This window comes from Heterocephalus glaber, unplaced genomic scaffold (genome assembly GCF_053883595.1).
Source record: "Heterocephalus glaber isolate CG9 unplaced genomic scaffold, H.glaber_assembly_v1.0 deba00000071, whole genome shotgun sequence".
Lineage (NCBI taxonomy): Eukaryota > Metazoa > Chordata > Mammalia > Rodentia > Bathyergidae > Heterocephalus > Heterocephalus glaber.
In genome coordinates this window covers 840,218-860,842 of record NW_028258137.1, presented here as the reverse complement: position 1 = coordinate 860,842, position 20,625 = coordinate 840,218, and the positions used below count along the sequence as shown (strand labels likewise).

General features: G+C 61.8%; 2 protein-coding genes across 6 annotated transcripts in view; one reads left to right on the top strand and one right to left on the bottom strand.

Moving 5' to 3' along the window:
• The first annotated feature begins 46 nt into the window (after positions 1–46).
• Ctu2 (cytosolic thiouridylase subunit 2) lies at positions 47–6,404 on the top strand. 4 transcript variants are annotated; one of them, XM_004842681.3, is made up of 15 exons: positions 48–202; positions 538–612; positions 1,939–2,017; positions 2,177–2,236; positions 3,196–3,256; positions 4,072–4,181; positions 4,279–4,583; positions 4,662–4,797; positions 4,945–5,076; positions 5,353–5,444; positions 5,524–5,627; positions 5,713–5,854; positions 5,933–6,002; positions 6,091–6,149; positions 6,219–6,404. In XM_004842681.3, exons 1-15 carry the CDS (start codon positions 135–137, stop codon positions 6,292–6,294), a joined length of 1,569 nt encoding a protein of 522 aa, XP_004842738.1. In that variant the 5' UTR covers positions 48–134; the 3' UTR covers positions 6,295–6,404. The 4 variants fall into 4 exon arrangements, 3 of the variants coding, with proteins under 3 accessions (XP_004842738.1, XP_021112236.1, XP_087051006.1); XM_021256577.2 differs by having other exon boundaries at positions 2,177–2,257; XM_087194880.1 differs by having other exon boundaries at positions 63–143.
• The window catches only part of Piezo1 (piezo type mechanosensitive ion channel component 1 (Er blood group)), a 50,228-nt gene continuing 35,968 nt past the window's right edge, over positions 6,366–20,625 (bottom strand). Inside the window, exons 22-51 of one of the 2 annotated variants that reach the window (XM_087195556.1) lie at positions 20,320–20,524; positions 15,851–15,955; positions 15,402–15,555; positions 15,076–15,319; positions 14,902–14,998; positions 14,652–14,823; positions 14,227–14,316; positions 14,055–14,155; positions 13,674–13,745; positions 13,323–13,423; positions 12,783–12,888; positions 12,646–12,708; positions 12,398–12,570; positions 12,179–12,285; positions 11,812–12,012; positions 11,461–11,719; positions 11,187–11,375; positions 10,806–11,100; positions 10,402–10,510; positions 10,158–10,305; positions 9,857–10,071; positions 9,612–9,770; positions 9,389–9,536; positions 8,054–8,242; positions 7,873–7,965; positions 7,613–7,785; positions 7,403–7,525; positions 7,235–7,314; positions 6,956–7,145; positions 6,366–6,879 (exon numbers count right to left, since the gene is read on the bottom strand). In XM_087195556.1, coding sequence (XP_087051682.1) covers positions 6,630–6,879; positions 6,956–7,145; positions 7,235–7,314; positions 7,403–7,525; positions 7,613–7,785; positions 7,873–7,965; positions 8,054–8,242; positions 9,389–9,536; positions 9,612–9,770; positions 9,857–10,071; positions 10,158–10,305; positions 10,402–10,510; positions 10,806–11,100; positions 11,187–11,375; positions 11,461–11,719; positions 11,812–12,012; positions 12,179–12,285; positions 12,398–12,570; positions 12,646–12,708; positions 12,783–12,888; positions 13,323–13,423; positions 13,674–13,745; positions 14,055–14,155; positions 14,227–14,316; positions 14,652–14,823; positions 14,902–14,998; positions 15,076–15,319; positions 15,402–15,555; positions 15,851–15,955; positions 20,320–20,524 — 4,611 coding nt within the window. In that variant the 3' untranslated portion in view covers positions 6,366–6,629. The remainder of the gene's footprint in view (positions 6,880–6,955; positions 7,146–7,234; positions 7,315–7,402; positions 7,526–7,612; positions 7,786–7,872; positions 7,966–8,053; positions 8,243–9,388; positions 9,537–9,611; positions 9,771–9,856; positions 10,072–10,157; positions 10,306–10,401; positions 10,511–10,805; positions 11,101–11,186; positions 11,376–11,460; positions 11,720–11,811; positions 12,013–12,178; positions 12,286–12,397; positions 12,571–12,645; positions 12,709–12,782; positions 12,889–13,322; positions 13,424–13,673; positions 13,746–14,054; positions 14,156–14,226; positions 14,317–14,651; positions 14,824–14,901; positions 14,999–15,075; positions 15,320–15,401; positions 15,556–15,850; positions 15,956–20,319; positions 20,525–20,625) is intronic. The other variant, XM_087195602.1, reaches the window with a different exon arrangement.

Genomic DNA, 20,625 nt, shown 5'->3' with positions numbered 1-20,625 from the left:
CGTCACACCCGCGCCGACGTCTCGCTGACGCCACACGTGCTCGCCCCTGTAGCGTCACTGCCGCGCCGACGTCGTGCCGTCACCAAGACGCGCCCCGGCTCTGCCGTGGCAACTGCGGTGCTCCGCGTTCCGCCATGTGCCAGGTGGGCGAGGACTACGTGGAACCGCCGCCCCGGGAGCCCCCGCCGGTGCCCAGGCCCGGGTAGGAGCCCGCGGCGCCCTAAGCTGGGCGGGGCCTCGCTTCAGTCTGCCTCGCGCACTCGGGGCGATCCCGTTCTGTCTTTACTCTCCTGTCGCTGCCTCTGGGCCGCGCAGAAGTTGTCTGTCCTACAGAGATTTAGGGCCCCAGTGCACGAGAGCCCGCTTTTCCAGCCCGCACCCCGGCCCTTGTCTTGAAGTTGGCAGTTAGAGAAGGGCATGGGCCTTTCCTCCGGCTCAGCTCAGGGCGGGAAACAGGACCCAGTCTCTCCGAAGCCACCCGGGTTGGGAAAGCAGCCACCTGTGTTCTTACCCTCCTCTCCTGTCGTATGTCCAAAGCTGTGGGCAGAAGTGTGTGAAGTGCAAGCAGGGCGATCCGGTGGTGGTTATCCGAGCTGGAGATGCCTTTTGCAGGTGAGGCCCGGCAGCCCCTTTCCAGACGATATTTGGTTTTCAAAGGGCAGTTACTCTAGTATGAGCTCCTGATGTTGCTCCCACCACCCTATTTCGGAAAGGGAGGTGGGAAGTTAAGAGTCTCCATGATCCATTCAAGAACAGCGAGGTCTCCGGGGGAGTTTGTGGGCAGAGATGGAAGTGGGGTGGGGCGTCCAAGTTGGGAAAAATGCGCGCGGGGAGGGTATTTGGGGGCAGCTGTGATGATATTCTTTTTATTTTTTTTCTTCCGTACCGGGGATCGAACTCGGGTCCCAGCGCTTGCGAGGCAGGCGACAGAACCACTGACTTAAATCCCCAGCCCCTGATAGTCTATTTTATCTGTAATTCTTGTGACCCATGCCATCTTTTCTTTGCATAGTAACTTTTTGTGTGTGTATGTCTGGCAGTGGGCATTGAACCCAGAGTCTTTAAGCTGAGCTACATCCACCACTCCTCCTTAATAATTTTTTTAAAATTTTGAGACAGGATCTCCCCTAAGTTGGAAGTTGCCCAGGTTGATCTCGAACTTGCAGTCCTTTTGCCTTTTTCTCTCTAGTAGCTGGGATTACAGGCATACACCAGCACACCCAGCTGCGTTATGACCATTTTAATGTTTGGCCTTTTTCGCTAGATTTGTAGCTCCCTGAGGGGGGGTCTCCTGTTTTAGTTCTCTAGTGGGTAGTATGTTTGCTGAATGGTAGCCTCACATTTTTAAGTTGGTCCCCAGGAATCTTGGATTCTGCTTTCTAAAACATTCTTTAAATTAAAAAAAAAGACCCTGGGAAATTGAAGAAATTGTTATCCAGCTGGGAGTTCTGAATCTGTGGTTTCAGGAGGACCCCAGGCCTCAGTGTTGGCTTGAGCTTCCTAGCTTCTCTGCCCAGGTGGCTGGCACACTGGTCTCTGGTGGGCAGGTCTGGAGGCCGAGCTCTGCAGCCTGCTTAGCATTTCCTCCTTCACCAGAGGGTGGTGGTGCTGCCTGGCATGGGGCAAGGATGGCCTGAAGTCAGCAGTCAGCACCTTTCTTTTTTTGGTACTGGGAACGAACTCAGGACCTTCCTCTTGCGAGGCGGGTGTGGTGCCGCTGAACTAAATCCCCAGCCCAATCAGCACCTTTCTTAACAGGCATCAGGGCTTCACCTTACCCGTAGCAACTGCAGGATGTGAGATGTAGCTCCCATGCCCTTTGTGATCACAGCTGGTAGGGCTTCGGGGGACCCTGAGAGCTGTGAGGCTCCCAGGGCACCTGATCCCCCAGTTTGGCAGAGCCTCTGCAGACAACCCAGCCTGGCATTTGTGTTGCAGGGACTGTTTCAAGGCCTTCTATGTCCACAAGTTCAGAGCCATGCTAGGGAAGAACCGGCTCATCTTTCCTGGTGAGAAGGTAGCTGTGGGGGGTTGGCTCTCTTCCGTCTGCCCCTCCCACACCCAGCCTGCCACCCCTGCACTCACTCTGGGTGAACTGGGTATCTCAGTTGTCCACGTGGGAGGACATGTTTCCATTGAAGGCGAGTGTTACTTGTTGGTGTTTCTTCTCCCCAAGGTGCTCTTGGCGTGGTCTGGTGGTCCCTCATCCAGCTCCATGGTCTGGCAGGTCCTTGAGGTGCGTCCACACCACCCCCAGGTAGTGGCTGCTGGGCAGAGCTAGGGTGGGGCTCCCTTCTCAGCACACTTCCCACAGGGACACCCGGAGGGCTCTCAGAACACAGGTCTCTAAGCCAGCAGCCACATCAGGGTGCCAGCTGTGCCCAGGTCAGCTCTGTCCAGTTCTCCACACTCCAGAGCTCAGTCTCATGCCTTGGCCAGGTGTGACTTGTGGGGACTGACAGGGAGGGCAGCACATTCAGGGAGGGGGCTGGATTGAGGCAGATGCTCAAGCTGCAAAACCAGGAGCTGCTGGGACATGTGGGGTTTCCCTGAGGAATTGGGAACTCCAGGGATCTTGGGACAGGGTGGGGAGAGGCCATTTAGGCTCCCTGCACACTTGCTATGAGGCTGTGAGGGTGCAGAATGGGGGGTGGGGGGGCTGTCCTAGGGTCGGCACCCTGCATGGTACTTCTGAGCCGGCCTTGCTCATGAGGTCTGTCTGGCTGGAGTTTGAATGGCTTTGTCCAATGAAAGGGGAGGGTCGTGTTCCTGGCTGGTTTTCTCCCAAAGGTGGTGCCCTAAACCTGCCCACATGCCGGATGAGGCCCAGCCCACGCCACATACTACCTCTTCACCCCTGGCACAACTCCTCTGCTCTTCAGAGTGGTGCCCAGCAGGTGGCACTGTGGCCCCATTGCTTGTCCCAGGCTGCTGGGGTGTCAGGGATGGACTCCAGGTGTGGGTTCTCAGGTTCTGCAGTGGGGAGGCTGCTTTCCTGGCAGGAGAGGAGACCATCAGAGTTGGGTCTCTGGGCCTTACCACAGAATGCCTGGCCCCTGAGTCAGAATGGCCCTGTCTACTTCGAGGGAAGGTTGGCTCCCTCCTTCCTGGGACTGACGTCCAGAGACATGGCCTGCTGAGAAGCACCCTGTGGCTCATAGCCAGGGTCCGAGTCCCTGATGTGTACCCCTCCAGGGCCTGAGTCAGGACTCTGCTAAGAGGCTGCGCTTCGTGCCAGGAGTCGTCTATGTGGATGGTACGTGTGGCGCCCCTCCTCCTGGCTCTGGTCACTTGAGGTGGGCCCCTGAGCCTCCTGGGTAGAGGTTTGTCCAGGACTGGTGTTGTCCCCACACTGAGGCCCTGCTGGTGACGTTTCTGAGGGAGCCAGCATGTGTTCCAGCTTCAAGTGACTGCGGGGGCTGGGAGTGCCTGTCCCACCTGGCCCTGCCATCAGGTCCAGGACAGAAGAGGGCTGGTAACCAACATGGGGTGGGGGTGGCATTGTAGCCACTAGGGCCACCACCGATGGCATGTGTGGTGCAGCAGACACGCAGAGCTCTGTCAGCACATGAGCCAGGTCACCCCAGCAGCCGAGCGTCAGATAACAGTTGTTTTTTCTAAATTAAAACCTCAGTATTCGGGTTTAATTGCAGTTTTGGCACTTTGTGATAAATAAGTGGATTTTGGGTTGCAGTCTGGCCACTGTGTCTCTAAGAGGTTTGCCATTCTTGCATTAGGGGGAACCTGTTTCCCAAATCAAAACAGCCCCTCCTCAATTGTCTGCACTAGCCTTTTGTGGTCCTGGGGATTGAACGAACCCAGGACCTTTTATTGAGCTACATCTCTAGCTCTTTTTAAAATGTTTTCCTTTTGAAGCAGGCTCTCACTAAGTTGCTAAGCTGGGCTAGGCCGGAACTTGTGATCCTCCTGCCTCAGCCTCCTAGAGTGCTGGGGTTACAGGTGTGGACCACCCTGGCCAGGTCTCATCTTCCAGTAACCACTGCCCTGCAGAGCCCCTCAGCCACTACACCTGGCCGGAGCCCTGACTCTCCTTCCTGCCTGGCTTTGCAGAGGGTGCAGCCTGCGGCCAGAGCCCAGAGGACAGAGCAAAGACCCTGGCTGAGGTGAAGCAGGTTTTGCACGTCGTCAACTTCCCGTGGCACCTGGTGGCCCTGGAAGAGGTGGGTGGCCTGCGCCAGGCACAGGGGCTACCCAGGAGGTGACCTGGGGGTCCCCGGGGCTCGGCCTGGGCCTTACTGCCTGCCTGTGTCCTGGAAGGTGTTCAGCCTGCCACCGTCGGTGCTGCGGTGCTGTCCCCAGGAGCCAGCTGGGACGGAGGGTGCCTACAAGTCCGCCGTGGACAGCTTTCTCCAGCAGTACCACGTGCTGGGGGCCGAGGGGGCTGAGGACAGCTGCGGCCGGGCTCGGGGGGAGGAGGAGCGGCCCTGGCCCCAGAGCCAGGACCCCCACAGCCTCCCGAGCCCAGCTGGGCCCCCCTCTGCCGCCCAGACCGAGGCCCTGTGTAGACTGTTTGAGTCTGTGAGGACGCTGACGGCCAAGGAGGAGCTTCTGCAGACCCTGCGGTGAGCCTGGGCCTGCACCCTGGCCCCTACCCCGGCCCAGGCCCAGGCGGCCTCTGTAACGTGGCCTCTGCACCCCAGGAGCCACCTGATCCTGCACGTGGCTCGAGCCCACGGCTACTCCAAGGTGATGACCGGGGACAGCTGCACCCGCCTGGCCATCAAGCTCATGACCAACCTGGCCCTGGGCCGAGGAGCCTTCCTCGCCTGGGACACGGTACGCGGGGCCCCTCCCCATCTGCCTCCTTCACCTGAAAGCAGCAGCTATGGGTCATCCGGGGGTCTCCCGCCGTGTGGCAAGGGGCCCGGACCAGCCCCAGCTAGGGGCGTGGCTGGGACCTCGCCAAACTGCCCCATCCTCCAGGGCTTCTCGGACGAGCGACACGGGGATGTGGTGGTGGTGCGGCCCATGAGGGACCACACTCTGAAGGAGGTGGCCTTCTACAACCGTCTGTTTGCTGTTCCCTTAGTCTTCACACCGGCTGTGGACACTAAGGTGAGGCCCGGGGTAGGTGAACGGGTCGGGGAGGGGGGGGCGGCTCTTCCATACAGTCAGGGGGCTGTGCTGGCCCTTCCCTGGGCTGACCTCAGGCCCGGCACCTGCTGTTCACCACTCGTGCTAGCAGCAGGGTCCCCTTGGGTCCTCTGAGGACACCCTTTGCCTCGGAGGGACAGGCTGACCCTTGCTGGCACACTGGCTGCTGTGGGAAGCCAGGCACCCACTCTGGGAGCTGCCTCTGCACTGGGCCCGCCGACAGCCCCTTGTCCCTAGGCCCCCGAGAAAGCCAGCGTCCACCGGCTGATGGAGGCCTTCATCCTCAGGCTGCAGGCCCAGTTCCCCTCCACGGTCAGCACTGTGTACAGGTGTGTGTGGGCACTCAGGGGCCAGGAAGGAGCAGGGCCCGGCTGGGGGCGCCCCGTGACCTGTACCTCCTGCCCTCAGGACAGGAGAGAAGCTGGTCAAGGCGCCCAGGGACGGCTGTGGTGGGGGGCCCTCAGGCCCTCGGTGCCTCCTCTGCCTGTGCACACTGGACATCGACACTGCTGGTTCGCATTGGACCTCCTTGGGGTGCAGGGGTGGGTGTTGGGGTCCAGTAGCCCGAGGGTCCCCTCAATCCCTCTCTGCTTGCAGACAGTGCCACGGCTTTTGGGGCTCAGACCTCGAGTCTCTCCCAGATGCCGCCGTCCACCCTTCAGGCTGAGGCTGGGACGCCCACAGCACCCTGCTGCGCTGTAGGCGAGGGCCCTGGCTGTTGCTGGAAGGCCCGTGGGAGGTGAGTCCCTGCCGGGGACAGGAGCGGCTTGGGGCAGGGCCCGGAGCGCAGGCACCCAAGTCCAGCTCTGTCTCCCAGGACGGACGATGCCCAGGCGCAGGTCACCCAGCAGCTGTGCTACGGCTGCAGGGGGAACATGAGCGACCTCGTGAGTGTGGCTGCCCCTCCCCTCCCGGTGGCAGCGGGGTTCGGTGCTTGGGCTCTGCCACCCCTCACCCAGCTGGCTTCTGTTGCAGCCCTCCCTGGACCGCTTGCCGCCCTACATCCTGGCCGAGGCCCAGCTCCGCAGCCAGAGGTACTGGGCCTGTCTGGTGGGGTCCCAGGTGGGAGCCCCTGGGCTGGTTCCCACCCACTCTTCCCACAGGGCCGGGGTCATGCAGGAGATCCAGGAGTATCTGATTGAGGACAGCAGTGACGAGGCAGAGGGCCCGCAGAGCTGAGCCCGGGACGTGGCCTGTGTGGGCAGCTCTCGCCCGGGGCTGGAAGGCAAGGATACAGGGCTGGCTGGGGCTTGTCCGTTTGCATAAATAAAAAGGTTTTAATTAGAAAACTCTACAGTACATGTGAGGCGGGGCAGGTCCAGGCCCAGTTTGGCTGCACTGGGCACGTAAGGGCCAAGGGGCACAGTGTCCTTCTGACAGCAGCATGCAGGTTCCGGGGGGCCGGGGGGCCCGTGGCAGCTGTGCCCTGGCCCAAGGAGTGCCACCCCTGCACTCATGGCCCCGCGGCCCACAGGCAGCCCCTTCGTTCCCGGCGCCAGGGAGCCAGGCCCCTCCTACTCCTTCTCACGCGTCCACTTGATCATGGTCTCTGGTGAGCGGTACAGGAAGATGAGCTTGGCGTACAGCTCCTCCTCTAGCCCCAGCTCCTGCGTCTCCCGCACCAGGAAGATGTCCTGGCACAGCTTGAGGATGCGGTCCACGCAGGGCAGCTCCTCGAACATGATGGAGTGCGAGATCTCGCTGAAGAAGCCGCGCACGAACTTGCCGATGACCAGCACGATGGACACGTACAGCCCCATGATGCTGCAAAGGGGCGGGTGGGTGAGGCCAGGCGTGCCTGGGCCCCTGTGCGCAGGGCATCCCCCAGCCCCACACTCACCCGTAGCCGGCCAGGAAGCCCAGGCTGGGTGGGCTGACCTTGTCGCTGAAGATGACCATGGGCAGCAGGTTGCAGTTAGCGCGGCAGTCCTGCAGCTCGATGACCCACCACTCCAGGAAACCCGCAGCCCCCGAGCCCACCTGCTCCCTCCGCAGCTGGATGCGCACGCCGAGGTAGTCAGCCTCCTCATCTGGGGCGGAGCCAGGGGAGTCAGAGGCCCGACCGCCTCCCAGCCCCCAGCCCCAAGCCACATCGTGGCCCCCAGCCCCACACACTCACTGGGCTGTAGCTGCTTCACAGGGCTGGCCTCAGGCCCATTGGGGGCGCGGATATACTTGGGGAAGAGGTGGGGGATGGTGCTGTGGGGAGGGTGGGCAGGTCAGGTCTGGCCTAGCCCCCCGCCTGGTGCGCCCCACCTGCCGCCCCGCCCCACCCCGCCCCGCTCACACAGACTGGTCCGAGGTGCCCTCCAGCAGGCGGGCCAGCTGCCGCCGCGCTGTGCTATTGGGGGCGAGCTCCAGCGTGTGCTTCTCGTTGGTGTACTCCACGGTGCTGCCCTTGGCCAGGTCCCTGCAGGCGGGGGGCAGTGGAGGTGGGCAGAGCGTGACCCACCATGGGGCCTGGCCCGTCCCCCGGGCCGCCGTGCAGGGGACTTACCTCTGGAAGTTCCAGGTGAAGCGCAGAGTGATGTCCGCCGTGCCGTTGTACAGCTCCCGCTTCATCTGCGCCCGGCTCGGGGGGCTGATGCGCCACAGCGCCCCGGAGCTGCCCTCGATTTGCGCGGTGACGATGTCCTCAGGGCTGTACTGGCTGATGAACTGCATGGCCAGCTGGGGTGGGGGCGATGGGCCTCAGTGGGGAGCTGGCCCCCCGGCCCAGCCGTTGCCCCACCAGGGGACACGGAGGGGTCCACTCACCGGGTGGGTGTCGAACTGCCGGGACAGCTCCTCGTAGGCCTCGGGCGTGCAGGGCTCGATGGACGGCTGCTGGGCGCTCATGGTGAACAGGGGCTGGGGTCGGGACGCTGTGAGCGGCTGGCCTGGAGCCTGCGCCCCACGCCCGCCTCCCCGTGGGAAACAGGTGGGCAGGGCCACTCACCTCGTAGCCACCCAGTTTGAGGGTGACAGTGACATCGATGGGCTGGTTGACAACGCCAACCACGGAGCGCACCAGGGACATGAAGAGCAGCGGGAACCAGATGATGGCAATGAGGAAGAGGATGATGAGGCCGCCCATGCCGTACTTGACAATCTTCTTCTTCTTCTGGCCCTTGGGCTGCGGGTATTTCTGGGGAGCGAGGCCTGGTCAGCGACCTGGCCCTCAGACAGCATCTGTGCCTTGGCCCCACCAAGCACACAGCTGTGCTGCGGCCGCCGTCACCCCTCGAGGGGGAATGCCAGGGCTGACCCTCATCCAGGGCCAGCTGGCTCTCAAGCTGCCACTAGCCAGCGGGACACCCTTTCAGCAGCCGGCGCTGGGCTGTGCCCCTGAGGGAAAGCGGTCGGAAGCTGAGCTGCATCTTCCAGAGAGGACTTCTTGAGAAGACAATAAAAATGGGCCCAAGCCCGAGACTGAAGCAACCGGGAGACACCGAAGACTCAGCCCGCAGCAGAGTGCTTAGGGGCCTGAGCAGATGGTTCCCTGGAGGACCCGTGGCTTCCCGGGAGCACCCATAGGAGCAAGCGCTCACTTCAGCGCCAGCTGCTGGGGCACCTGGCCCAGGATGGCAGAGTTGCTGGCAAGAACGTAAGAGGGCAGAGCTGTGTGTGCCCAGCTGCATGAGAGGCTGAAGCAGGAGGATTACAAGCTCAAGGCCAGCCAGCCTCAGCAGCTTAGCAAGACCCTGCCTGCCTCAAAGGGGGAGTGGGGCTGGGGCCGTAGCTCAGCGCCCCTGGGTTCAGGCCCCAGTACAGCCAGTAAACAGTGGTGTGAGCCGTGGGGCCACAGCCATTCCCTCCCGGGGACATGTCGGGGATGGAACATCCAGACATCTCTGCTGCTGTGCGGGCCAGGGACACAGAAGCAGCCCAGCAGCAGAGGGGCGGCCCAGTGCCGCGGGCTTCTGCACACAGCGGCATCGTTTGGCCGGACAGCAGTGATGCTGGCAGCTGGGGTGTGGGGAGCAGTCAGAGCACAGACAGCGTGACTCCGCCCTGTCCCCTGACACATCTGACGGGCAAACCAGAGGCTAGAGATGGCCCCGGCAGTCAGGGAGAGGGAGTGGCCCAGTTGATTGTAATGATGGCCACACTGAAAGCCACTCAGTCGTGCACTGCATACGGGTGAGTCACATTAAAGGAGAAAAACAGCTGACAGCGTCCGTGTCTCCTTTCCCCTCCCACTCGCCACAGTGGGCCACACCCACCATCCCCTTCTGTGGCCTCCTGTCCAGTGGGCCCCTGGGGAGGCGGCACCCTCCCCCTGGCCAGGCACCTTCTCTGTCTCGCGGCTGCACTTGATGATGAAGATGTTGGCGTAGATGTCCTCCACACACATCCAGTTGGACAGGGACAGGGTGGTGTCTGTCCACACCCAGTCCATGACGGCCCGCAGCTCCACCAAGAAGGGCACCAGCCGGAACCTGCAAAGCCAGGATGGTCAGGGGCTGACTCCACTGCAGTGGGCCCGCGGAGGCCCCCGGGCAGACCACGCTCACCCCTGGAAGAGGAAGAGGTTCAGGTGGTTGTACTTCTTGGTGAGGAAGTTGCCGAGGATGCGTGTCGGGTAGCCGCAGCGGATCTGGTAGGCGGACAGGGCGAAGTAGATGCACTTCACGAAGTACCACAGCTGGGCCACCGCATTCTGGCTGAACATCCTGGGGCGGATGGCAGGTGGGGACCTTGTCAGCGACAGTGCCAGCCTGGACCCCAGCTCTGCCACTCACGGAGGGCGCATGCCCACCTCTCAGTGACGGCTGGCAGGATGAAGAACATCCAGAGGTGGATGGCCAGCACCAGCACCACCTGGAAGGCCAGCTTGCCCACCACGGTCTTGCGCAGGTAGAGGGCGCGGTCCACCACCATGGTGCCGAACTGGATCAGCAGCATGACCAGGAAGGCCTCCGGCACCTGGTCGTCTGACAAGGAGGATGTGATGTCCGTGGCCGCCGAGTGCTTCTGGAGCCAGAGAGCACAGGTGAGGGGCGGGGCTGGGCCCAGTGGTCACCGGGCTGTCCACGCTACAGAGCCCCAGCCTGGCTCACCCCAAAGGCCCAGAAGCCAAAGATGATGATGATGAAGTCGACAACGTCAGCCAGGAACATGAGTGCGTAGACGTCGGTGGCCGCCCGGTACTTGGTGTGCAGAATATCATGGAAGAAGTGCCGCAGGGGCTGGTAAATGCTTTGGGCCCTGTGGGTGTCCAGGCGGGCAGGCTCACTGGGTGCCTGGCCTTGGGGCCTGCCTCCTTGCCCGCAGCCATGGCCACCCCCAGGCCCTGTCACTCACAGCGACAGGCAGAAGCCCTGAAGCTGGCGCCCTGCTGCCTTCATCTGTTCTCGACAACGGCTCGGCCTCTTTCTCCCGGCTGCCTGTCTTTCCTCCCTGTCCCCAGCTCCTGTGGGGAGAAACTGCCGACTGAGCCCACCTGGGTCTGGCTGCTCACCATCTCGGGGCCAGCATGGTGCCCACTGGCCTCTCCCTCCGGCTCTCCTAGCAGGGAAGACAGGCGGATCCTGCAGCCAGGGTGAAGTCACTGGTGGCCCACCCTGCCCCCAGGAGCCAGGAGCTCACAGCCAAGTGCTGCCCTGGGTTCCAGGGAGTCCCGAGCCTGCCCAGCCGTCACCCTACCCCTGGCCCTCTGCCTCCCAGGAACATGGCCCGAGTCTGCGGTTGTGAGAGAGCTGCCTTACCGTGGGCTACTGCCCCCGTGGGTCCTGGACACTCCCTCTTCCTCCTAAAACGCAGGCTGATGCGCCTCGTGTCCTGGGGCTCAAGGTCCACTTGGGCCTCTGGGGCCCCGTGCCCGGACCCGACCCTCACATCCTCCTGGACACGGTCCTGGGTGGTGGCCCTGGTCTCGCCTGGCCCCTCCTGCTGCCCTGTGTCTGCCTCGGTCTGATCCTCAGCGCCCAGGTCCTTCCCTTCACTGGTCCCTCGCTGCTCCTTGGAGAGCTGGTCCTCCTCGTGGTCCCAGAGGCCGTAGCACTGCAGGAGGGCAGGGAGCAGTGAGGCGGCCACACCCGCCCAGGGCCGGGGCCCAGTCTCCCCGTGCCGCGCGGCGCGGTGCTCACCAGCAACTGGGAGCGGTGGAAGAAGAGCGCCAGGAGCTGCACCAGGTCGTACTTGATGTAGCCGTCAGTCTTCTCCAGGCCCAGGATGCGCGGTGGGAAGTAGGGCTTGTTCTCGTGGCGCCGCAGCACCGCGTGGCTGTTCCAGGGGAAGAAGCCGAACTGGAACAGGTACTTGGTGACCACGGTGACCTGCAGGGGAGGCTGGTGATCACTGAGGCCTGTGGGGGCCATTGGCACAGGCCAGGCTCAGCCCAGCCAGGCCGCCCTCACCCACCTCTGTGAAGACGATGGCCGTCATCCAGAAGCGCTTGCTGGGCCTGGGGATGGACAGCATGGCCCACAGGAAGACAAGCACTGGCAGCACCAGCGAGGCGGCCGAGGCGGTGGCCACATGGTTGAGGATGATGATGAAGTAGCAGAGCAGCTCCGAGTGGGCCGCCACACTCTGGTACATGGCTCGCAGAAGCCGCAGCATCCGGCCCTGCTGCGCCACAAAGTTCTCGGCGTCCTCCAGCTCCTGGATGTGCAGGCGCCTGCAGGACACCGGGTGGGATGTGCAGCCCGCCTGCCACCGTGGTCAAGGCAGGCTGCACCAGGTGCCCGCCCTGCCCGGCCCACATTGCACCTGTGGCTCAGCAGCTCGCTGGCCGTGCGCATCCTCCTCCGGGCCGGAAGCTCCTGCGAGCCGAGCAGGGATGCCTTGGCCTCGAGGTCCCCAGTCTCCATGACGATCTCCTCGCTGCCGCTTTGGGTGTTGTAGCCCGTGCTCAGGGGGCTGCTGGTGTCATCCGTCACGCTGCTCAGGGGCTCCTCGGCCCCCAGCCCACTGAGGGAGGGAAGCGAGTCAGAGATGGCCAGCCCTGGCCTCCGTGGAAGGGTGGAGGACAGAGGTGTCCCTGAGGGGACAGTGAGGGGCAGGATGGCAGACAGTGCCGCACTGGACTGTGGCCCCAGGGGCTCAGGGATCACAGGCAGGAGGGCCCTGCACCTGCCTGGACACAGTGCTGGGTCTGTCGCCGAGCTCCGGGGAACCCGGCAGTGCGGCTGCGGCCTCATCGTCATACAGCTGGTCCAGCACGCTGCGGTGCACCTCCCCGCCCTGCGGGACACAGCAGGCTCTCAGCACCGAGGCAGGGCGGCTCTGCCCGCTGCCCACGGGGAGCACCGCTCGTGTTCCTGCCTGGGGCAGGCATGGGTTCGGGCCAGCTCACCCGCAGCAGCTCCTGCGTGAGCAGGTAGCGCTCCGCACGCAGCACGTCACTCATGTTGCGGTGATGCCGCGTGAAGGTCAGCAGCCAGCTCGTCAGCCCATCCACCGAGGCCTGGCCCAGCACCCAGAGGAACTGCACGGTGCTCAGCACGCGCTGCATCATGTGGCTGTGGCCTGCGGGACAGAAGGTCTGGAGGGGCGGCCCCAGGACAGCCCCACCCGCAGCCGCCTGAGCCCCAGCCCACGCACCTGCCACCTCATCCTCATCTTCCGTGGCCGCCCCTGCCTCCACTTCCTGGCTCGGGCCTCCTCCTGGTTACAGTGGACGAGTCAGGGCCTCCTAGCCCTGTGGCCCTGCACCCCCCAGCTCATGGGGCACAACTCACCGGCGGACAGCTGTCCTGCCCCCTCCTGCTGTGCCCGCGCCCGTTCCTGCTCCCGCCGCTGCCTCAGCACCATCTGGGCATCCGTCACCCACGCCTGGTAAGCCATCTGCCGGCCAAGCATCAGGCTTAGGATCCGGCCTCCGACTGAGGGGTCCACGTGAGCCCTGGGCCAACCGGTCCCCTCCGAGGAAGGGGAAGAACCTGGGACTGCCTGGTCCTGGCGCTACACTGGCTGCCTGTGTCGAGCTGGGGACCCTGCCTCCTCTGGACTGGGCCCCAGGGGCTGTGGCAGAAGGACACAGTGCACACGTCCCACCCGTGTGTCCTTGTCACTCAGCACCAGGACTCTGAAGGTGGACAAGCAGGCCCCCCTGGTCCCAGAACAGATGTGTCCAGCAAACACAGGGAGCCTGGCAAGTCTGAGCCAGGACCTCTGGAGGTGGCCACACAGCCCACTGGTGTCCACAGCCTGGCTTCACATGCGCCTGCGGTTGGAATGCAGCTGGGTGGACCCAAGGCCCGGAGCTGCACAGGCCTCACCTGGAAGGCGCTCTGTGCCAACGGTCTGGAGTCCTCGGGCATGGCTTCTTCCTCCTCTTCACTGTCAGACTCAAAGAGGAAGTAGTCCCCGGAGTGAATGACTGCAGACAGGGTGGGGGTGAGCCCGCTGCTCCCAGCGAGCCCCTCGCACCTCAGAACCTCCCTCAGCCTCCTGCCACCCCTGTGGCCTGGCCTTCCCTTCCCATGGGACCATGTGCGCAGGGCTCAGCAGGCTGGGAGCAGCGGTGCATGCACAGGACACAGGCCAGAGCAGTAGGAGACCAGACTGGACAAGGAGGCAGCGAGCAGTGGGGCGGGGGTGCAGAGTGTGAGGGTATCCAGGCAGGGTACCTGTGGCATGGTCCAGCCAGGGCCGCCACCACTGTCTTTGTGGCGGGGAGGAGACCCCCGGGCTGCTGGGGCCTGTGGAGGGGTGGGTGCGTGAGGCAGCTGGGAGGAGGAGCCCAAGGAGGGCACAGGGAACAAGGCCACACAACAGAGACGGAGAGACAGGGCCTGCGGTGGCAGGCGCCACGTGCTGCCACAGGGCTCCGCCTTGGAGGGACAGGGCAGGGGCCCACATGTGCAGACGGACGGACAGCCAGCCGGGAGTGAGGGTACTGTCACATGGCAGGGGGCACATGGGCGGGAGCCCTGGGGGCATCCTGCGGCACGCTGCAGGCAGCCTTCTGCAGCACAGATGTGCTGGACGCCGGGCTCAGCCACGCTCACCTGGCTCCTGGTTGGGGTCCTCGGGGCCCAGGGCCTGGGGGTGGCTGCAGCTGGCACGACTCTGCCTGTGCTTCTCCTGCTTGGCACGGATTCGCATCATCCTGCAGGTGGCAGGAGGGGACTCAGTGCCAGGCCGACCCACAGAGCAGCCAGTGCTCTGCCCGGCACCTACTGTCTCTTTAGCTGTGCCAGCGACTTCTCCTCTGCCTTGCGGTGGGCTTCGATGCTCTTGAGACTGGCCGCGTTGTAGAGGGCGAAGCCCCTGGGGAACCATGGGGCCGGGGTATAGCTCCAGCTGCACAGGCTCAGCTGGCCCTGCTCCCCCTCGCTTGCTCGGAGGACCCCTTGGCATCTACCGGGGCATCTGCACCCAGGCCCCCGTGCTGTGTGGGGTGACTTCAGTCCCACGGGCCAAGAGGTGAGGCATACCGCCTGCTCCACAGCCCCGGCTCCAAGCTGAGCTTCAGGGGGCTGAAGACCTGTGTCGCCACCCTCTGGCTGGGCCTCGTGTCCCTCCCGAGCATGGGTCCCAGGGCCAGCCCCCCATGGGGTGACGCGCAGAGCAGAAGTGCCCTCCTGCCAAGCCCGGCGGCGGACCTGGAGGCCTGCAGGGCTGTGGCCCGCAGCTCAGCGCCAACGTGCAGGAAGTAGGGGCTGAGGAAGATGCGTCGCTGCAGCAGCAGAAAGAAGAAGCAGGCGCTGTCCCAGATGATGCCGGCCTCCTCCACAGGCAGCCGGCAGTCCTGGTCCTTGGTCACCATCGCCTTGGCTGTGGGACAGGACCCCCGGGGTCAGAGCCAGAGCGGGGCCGTCCCTGTGCACCCGGCCACCAGCCTCGCCCACTCACGATCATAGTAACCCTTGACTGTGCACACGAGGCTGAAGAGCTGGATGACCCAGCAGAAGCTGGTCTGCATTTGCTCCACAAAGACACAGGACAGGAGCTGGGGGAGGATGAGGGTCAGGGGGCCGCCAGGGCGGGTGGCGGGCGGTGGGCGGCGGAGAGGCCAGGCTGTCTCACCGAGAGCATGTTCTTGGAGACGATAACTGTGACATTGTAGAGGATGAGGCAGTCCCACAGCACAAGGCGGGCCCGCGTGTCCTTCTGCAGCAGCGCCGTACCGAAGAGCAGCAGGTAGAAGCAGGCCAACAGATAGCCCAGCCCGAAGACACTGATGCGGGTGGCACCGGTGACGAACACCACCACCAGCACCAGCCAGAACAGGTAGCGGAACACAGCCACCTTCAGCATATCCAGGTAGGACCTGTGGGGCGGTGGGTGGCAGGAGGGGTGTCACTGGGGTGTGGTCACCGTGCAGAGGCCCCCGGGGGAGGTGCGGGGCCCACCTGCAGTGGATGAAGTTGGGCACGGGGTTGGGCTCGCCCCGCGGCAGCTCCAGGACGTCGGTGTTGACGCCGGCCATCCACTGCCACTCCTCGTTGTGCTCGGCCGAGAACACCTGCCACTGCTGGGAGGCGCAGAGCAGCAGCAGGAAGTCACCTGCGGGCACAGGGCAGGCGGGGCGCTACTGCGACTGCCCGCCTCAGACCAGAGCACACGGCCAGGGGCGGCCGTGCCTGCTGGCACCGAGGACACGCATCTGTGCTGTCCCGTCCCGCACACCAGGGGCCATTGGCATGTCCAAGTGTGTGACGGATGTGCGCGTCCCTGACACAGCCCTTGTGCCTCAGGTTGGGCCCCTCAGCCCCATCCGATGTGCCTGAGTGGTCCACTCACGGGAGGATCCCCAGCCCCCCGCTGGCTTGAGACAAGGGTCCCCCAGGGCGGCACTCACTGATGAGGTTGGTGGAGTTCGGGGCCCTGAAGAAGTCCGGCAGGTAGAGCCACTTGATAAGGGCAGAGTTCATGGGGATGGCCCGGCTCCAGCGCCATGGGTAGTCTGTGGGGCAGGGCTGTGTCAGGAAGGGCCACACTGCCTGGGCCCAAGACATCCCTGTCTGCCAAGCAGCAGCCCCAGAGGCCCTCGGTTCCCCCATAGAATTGTCCCTCACAGCCCCAGTCACACATTTGCTCCGGAGGGAGTTCCCAGGGCTGCCAGCCACACGTGATTCGGAAGTGGACATGTGCACCAGGCTCGGGTGCAGGCAGCAGAGGAGCCCAGCGTGGGCCAGAGCAGGGGACGGGGGGCCCAGGAGATGCATTCGGATGAGCTGTGCTTCACTCACGATAACGTGATGATAAAATGAGCCCAAAGCTACAGTGATAGAAACAGCGTGGTACTGGCAAAGGAACAGACCCGAGGATCAGTGGGACAGACTAGAGGGGGCACAAACAACTCCAGGCATGCGCGGCCGCTTCATCTTTGACAAAGGAGCCAGCCACCCTCACCGGAAGAAAGACGGCCTCTTTAATAAATGGTGCTGGAAAAAGTGGCTTTCCACATGCCAGAGATCGAAACTAGAGCCATCTCTCTCACCATGCACTAACCTAAAATCAAAATGGATCAAAAGATCTAAATATTAAAATAGAAACATTAAATCTGCTGGAAGAGAGAATAGGTAGAAACTTGAGGACATAGGAGTAGGCAAAGGCTTCATGAATAAAACCTGAAAGGCATGACTTCGTGAATAAAACTCGGACTGCACGGGAAATGCTACAAAGAATCAACAACTGGGACCTCATCTTATTAAAAAGCTTTTGCACAGCAAGAGAAACCACCAACAGAGTGAAGAGACAACCCACAGGGTGGGAAAAACTTTTTACTAGTTACTCAGATAAAGGAGTGTTATCTAGACTACATAAAGAACTCAAAAACATCAGAACCCCCCCCAAATTTAAAGACCCAATGCAAAAATGGGCATCTGAAAAGACACTTCTCAGATGAAGATTAGAAACATCAAACAAATATATGAAAAGGTGTTCAACATCACTGATCATTCAAGAGATGCAAATTAAAACAACACAGATTCCATCTCACTCTAGAAAGAATGGCTGCTGTCAAGAAATCAACCAGTAACAAAGGCTGGAGGGGCTGTGGGGAGAAAGCAACCCTGCTCCACTGCTGGTGGGAGTGCAGACTGGTGCAGCCACTGTGGAAATCAGCAGGGAGATTTCTCGAGAAATTAAAACTAGAGGTTCCATTTGACCCAGCTTCATGGTATCTTCCCAAAAGAATTAAAAGCATCATACCACGGCGATATACGCACAGCCATGTTTACAGCAGCACAGTTTGTAATAGCTAAATCTTGGAAACAGCCCAAATGCCCATCAACCGACCAGTGGATAAAGATGTGCGGTTTTTTTATACAATGGAGCACTACTCTGTCATAAAGAAGGATGAGCTTCAGACATTTATAACTAAATGGATGGACCTTGAGACCATACTCTTAAGTGAAATACATCAGACACACGTGTAAATACTGCATGGTTCCTCTGGTGTGAGAAACTGAAAGTGGAAATAAGGACTGAGATGTACAATGGATGCTGGGAAATGGGAAGAAAGTGTTCAAATGGGAAGGGAAATGAGGGAGGAGGGAGGGGGAAAGGAAGGGACAAGAAAAAAAGTGAAAACAGAAGGAAAAATAGAAACAAAGTTTCTGTACATAGGGAGGGAGGGGGCTTCAGGGGGAAGAATAGGATAAAATAAAATTTATTTAAAAAAAAATTTTTTTTTGGTACCAGGGATCGAACTTGGGTCCTTGTGCTTGCAGGGCAGGTGCAGGAACCACTGAGCTAAATCCCTGGCCCAAATAAAATTTATTTTTTAAAAAAGTAAAGGGGCCGGAGATTTAGCTCAGTTACACCACACCTGTGTTGCAGGCACAAGGGCCCGAGTTTGATCCCTGGTACCAAAAAGGGCTCCCTGGGCACCTGGGCACCAGGGCACCAGCACCAGGCTCAGCTCAGGCTCCATGGACCCCGAAAGGAGCTGGGGCTCCGCAGGGGCCACTGCAGGGCACAGAGGCGGGCAGGTCTGCAGCCAGGCTGCCAAGGTCCAGTGGCCGAAGCCAGGAGATGTGAGGGACAAGGCCCCGAGCAGATCCCACAGGGGAACTGGGCATCCTGGGTCCACAAGGAAGCAGGCAGCAGGGAGGACAGATGCCTCAGCAGAGGCCAACTGAGGGAACGCTGAACGGGGAAACAAAATCACCCAGAGAAAGCCCGCTGCCGACGGGAAAGCCTCAGGCCAGAGGGTGAGACGCCTGCGTGCGCTTGAGGTGTCTCCCCAGGAAAGAGTTGCTGCTCGGGGGGAGGAGGACAGACATGGCACCAGGAGCTGGCACGCCGCTGTGACGGAGCCCCGAGGGTCGATGCCAGCTGTTCCGGCTGCGTCTGATGTTCCCCAAGGCCTCATGGTCAGAGGTGGCTGGATCTAGACTGTGTCACGCTGGGATTGGTTCATGGTGCAGTGCCAGGACCAAGGGCACTAGGATCAGGGTGTGAGCGCTGCCCGCCCTAAGCAGCCTGGGTAAGACGTAAGGGACAGAAAGAGCTGAGGTCCTCCCTGTGGCTTTGCTGCCTTCTGCCTGCCATGAGCTGTTTCTCCTCTGCGATGCCCTCTGCCTGGGGGTCAGCCGATTACGGACTGAAACCTCTAAAAACTGTGAGCTAAACAAACATTTCTCCCTTTAACTTTGGTGTTGGGTATTTTGTCTCAGCAGTGAGAGAAAAGTAAGACACTAGCCATGAAAAGACACTGACCTCAGTGGGACCAGGGACACCACGCCTGCAGTGATGCCCAAGACCATGGCCTAGCACACAGGACACACGGACACCCCCACACCGAGGGACCCGCTAAGGGACAAGGGCCCAGCTCTGCTCAAGGAGCAGAAGACAAGAGAAGACAACACGGCCCAGTGGTGAGGGGCCAACACGACCAGGGTGGAACTCGGTGGTGCGGATGGAGGCGGCACAGGCCGGACAGGCAGTGAGCTCCGCGGGCCAGTGGTGTCACAACACCACTGCCTTCTTAATCTGGACATCGCTCTTGGGGTCTGTGACAGGCTGGCACCAAGGAAAATGGGAATGAGGTGCTGCAGAACTCTATCACCTTTGCAGCTCTTTGGTATGTGTGCACAGAAAGTTAAACACCACAGCGAAAGGGGTGATGCTGCGTGAAAGGGGTGAATCTGGAAAGATGGCAGTGGTGTGCTACCAAACCCTCTCCAGAGACGTCCTGGGCAGCACAGCGTGGCCGCGTCTGTGGCTGGGCCTTGACCTTGATCTGCCACCGCCGACCCTGCAAATCCATCCCCTGGGCACATAGACCCCACTGAGGGCACTGCCACAACGGGTACAATTCCATGCACGCTGAACCACACACCTGTGGGAGTGTGCCTGTGTGTGCCCCGGGCCTCAGGCCAGCTGCAGAGAACATGGACAGAGAAGTAGAAGGGCATGTTGAGGTCCCCTGGCGTGACCTCAGACAACTGAGGAAGAGCAAGGGAGGGAAGGGTTATGACTCCGGCACCCCCCATCGATGTGCAGGTAACAAAAACCTTTACAGAGCCAGGCGTGGTGGCACACGCCTGTAATCCCAGGACTCAGGAGGCTGAGGCAGGGGGATCACTGTGAGTTCAAGGCCAGCCTGGTCGACACAGTGAGCTCAGGGCCAGCCTGAACTACAAAGGGAAACCCTGCCTCAAAAAAAAAAAAAACCTTTACAAGGGGGCAGGCAGGAGATGAAAGCCCTCCTCCACACAAGAGGGTCACAGAAGCAGCAAGGGCCACTACTGGACGTCATAGAGTGTCCCCAGTGCCGCACCATGTGATACGGGGATGGGGCACCACCCGCCACAGGCAGAGGGCACCACAGTCTACAGTGCAGATACACAGGCGGGCCAGGCAGGTGAGCCTGACCCTAGTGTGGACCACGCTGGATGGCACCTCCATGGTGACAGTCCCGCCCAGGTGTTTCCAGGCAGAGACCACATAGGATCCGTGTCCTAGGCCAGTCTCTGAAGGGGAAGTGTGTTGGGCAAACAGGAAAAGAAGAGATCCCTGGGCCAGGGACCTTGGGAGACCAGGTCACAGCCCAGCCCCGACAGCTGTGCCAGTGCAGGCCAAAGGGGCACCAGTGCCCTCGATGGGGCCTAGGTGCCAAGGGGTGATGTGTGGGGTGGTTGGTGGAGGTTTGAGGCCAAGCCACCGCCTGCTCAGCAGACGGCTGGGACGTGCCACGGCCGGCGAGAGCCAGTACCCGGTGGTGCACAGGGACTGGTACTCATGGACGCACACAGGGACACGCCACGTGCAGCACACTCTGGCATTGTGACACGCCACGCACGTGGGCCCAGCACTCACCAACGCACAGGGCTGGGGGCATGCCCAAGCACAGCAGGTATTGGTACAGCAGGAAGAGCATGAGGAAGAGGCAGTAGTTGGGCCAGAGGCGGGCGATGGCCTCACGGCGCCGGCGAGTGAGGATGGCCACCAGCCAGCAGCCGTGCAGGATGACCATGAAGTCCATGCGCTGCCCAATCACGTTCACGGCCATCAGGAAGCAGGTCTGGAGCGCGGCGGGGTTGTGGGGTAGACTGGCTTGGAGCAAGGCACCTCCCCGGCCCCGGCCCCGGCCCCAGCCTCCGAGGGCTGCAGACACAGGGGCTG

What these genes read in the sequence shown, in the direction of transcription:
- Ctu2 (XM_021256577.2), top strand. Translation starts at nt 135, where the DNA reads ATGTGCCAGGTGGGCGAGGACTACGTGGAACCGCCGCCCCGGGAGCCC. An exon ending in CACCGGCTGTGGACACTAAG is followed by an intron (nt 5,077 to 5,352) that starts GTGAGGCCCGGG and finishes CCTTGTCCCTAG; the next exon opens with GCCCCCGAGAAAGCCAGCGT. An exon ending in ACTGGACATCGACACTGCTG is followed by an intron (nt 5,628 to 5,712) that starts GTTCGCATTGGA and finishes CTCTGCTTGCAG; the next exon opens with ACAGTGCCACGGCTTTTGGG.